Here is a 1,513-nt window from a genome sequence, read left to right as displayed (position 1 = left end):
ATTGTCAGGGTGGTAAACTTTATAAAATGTTCCTGGTCTTCGATTAAGTCATGACCTGCAATTCTGATTCTCAGTATTTTTCTCCTACCATATCTTCACATATTCCTTTCTATTGAATTTCTAAAAATTGTTGTCCCTGTTTTTATGATAAGATATTAGTAGATTCCCCAGTCATTTAAGGAAATGTGATTTACTTATGTTTTGAAGTGTAAGAAAAAAAAGCAAGGTAAAGAAATGATGCAGATGATAGAACTCTTTTGTCAGTTGCAAGGTACCAAATACCTTTTAAATGTCTGCATCACCAGCTTTGACTAAACACAGTCTTCTGACCAGTTTTCCTAGAGCTCCTTTCACATCTTTGTTCCTAAGGCTATAAATAATTGGATTCAACATGGAAGTCATAACTGAATAAAACACAGAGATAACCTTATCCTTTTCACTCATTGTCTTGGAGTTGGGTCTCATGTAGGCAAATATTCCAGAGCCATAGTAGAGAATCACAACAGTGAGGTGAGATCCACAGGTCGAAAAGACCTTGAGCCTTCCCTCCCCAGACTGCATCCGGATCACAGTGGAAATGATGTTGAAGTATGAGATAAGGATGAGAGAGACAGGAGCTAAAAGGATAATCACTCCCACTAAAAACAGAGCCATCTCAGCACTATAGGTGTCTGCTGAAGCCAGCTTTAGGAGGGCAGGTGGCTCACAGAAGTAGTGATTTATTACATTTTGTCCCTGATAAGGGATGCTCAGTGTAAATGCACTGTCCACTGAACATGCAAATGCCCCACTTATCCAGGAAACCACAGCCAACTGGACACAAACCCTCTGAGTCATGATGGTGGTGTAGTGCAGGGGCTTGCAGACAGCTACATACCTGTCATAGGACATCACTGCCAGAAGAGCACATTCTGTACACCCTGCCAGGAGAAAGACCACTATCTGTATTGAGCATCCAATAAAGGTAATGGTTTTCCTTTTTGAAAGGAAGTGGACCAACATCTGGGGCACAATGCTTGTAGAGAAACAGAGGTCTGCAAAGGATAAGTTTTGGAGGAAAAAGTACATGGGGGTATGAAGATGAGAGTCAGTTTGGATAAGGATTATAATCAGCAGGTTTCCAAATACAGAAAGGAGGTAGATGATCAGGAAAACACAGAATAGCAAGATTTGGATTTGGGGATCCTCTGAGAGTCCCAGCAGAATAAATTCAATGACATAAGTGTGGTTTCCTCCTCCCATTGATAGTTATTCTTCTTTACCTGTCATCAGAAAGAAAAACAATGTTTTCAGTCCTTTATAAAGAAGTGTATAGTTACCAAATGCACCAGCTTAATTCTTGACTTCACTGTTTCCTACCAGGTCCCAGTTTCTGTTAAAATGCACACTGGTGTATCTTTATTTAGTGATGGTATTTTCATTATGTTTGTTCCATTCTTTTTGAAAAATGAAGTCACTATGTAACTCAGGCTGGTCAGAAACTCCAGACTCCCTTGCTTTGCCTTCCTAAGTA

The 1,513-nt window shown here is 39.9% G+C and overlaps 1 protein-coding gene across 1 annotated transcript; it reads right to left on the bottom strand.

Annotated features, from left to right (window-relative positions):
* Positions 1-285: 285 nt before the first annotated feature.
* On the bottom strand, positions 286-1,260 carry LOC142850862 (olfactory receptor 2D3-like). Its single transcript, XM_075974763.1, has one exon. It carries the CDS (start codon positions 1,240-1,242, stop codon positions 286-288), a length of 957 nt encoding a protein of 318 aa, XP_075830878.1. The 5' UTR covers positions 1,243-1,260.
* Positions 1,261-1,513: the final 253 nt, after the last annotated feature.

Source organism: Microtus pennsylvanicus, chromosome 5 (assembly GCF_037038515.1).
Source record: "Microtus pennsylvanicus isolate mMicPen1 chromosome 5, mMicPen1.hap1, whole genome shotgun sequence".
NCBI classification, from domain to species: domain Eukaryota; kingdom Metazoa; phylum Chordata; class Mammalia; order Rodentia; family Cricetidae; genus Microtus; species Microtus pennsylvanicus.
Note: the sequence above shows the minus strand (reverse complement) of the source record. Positions and strands in the feature narration are given on the sequence as shown.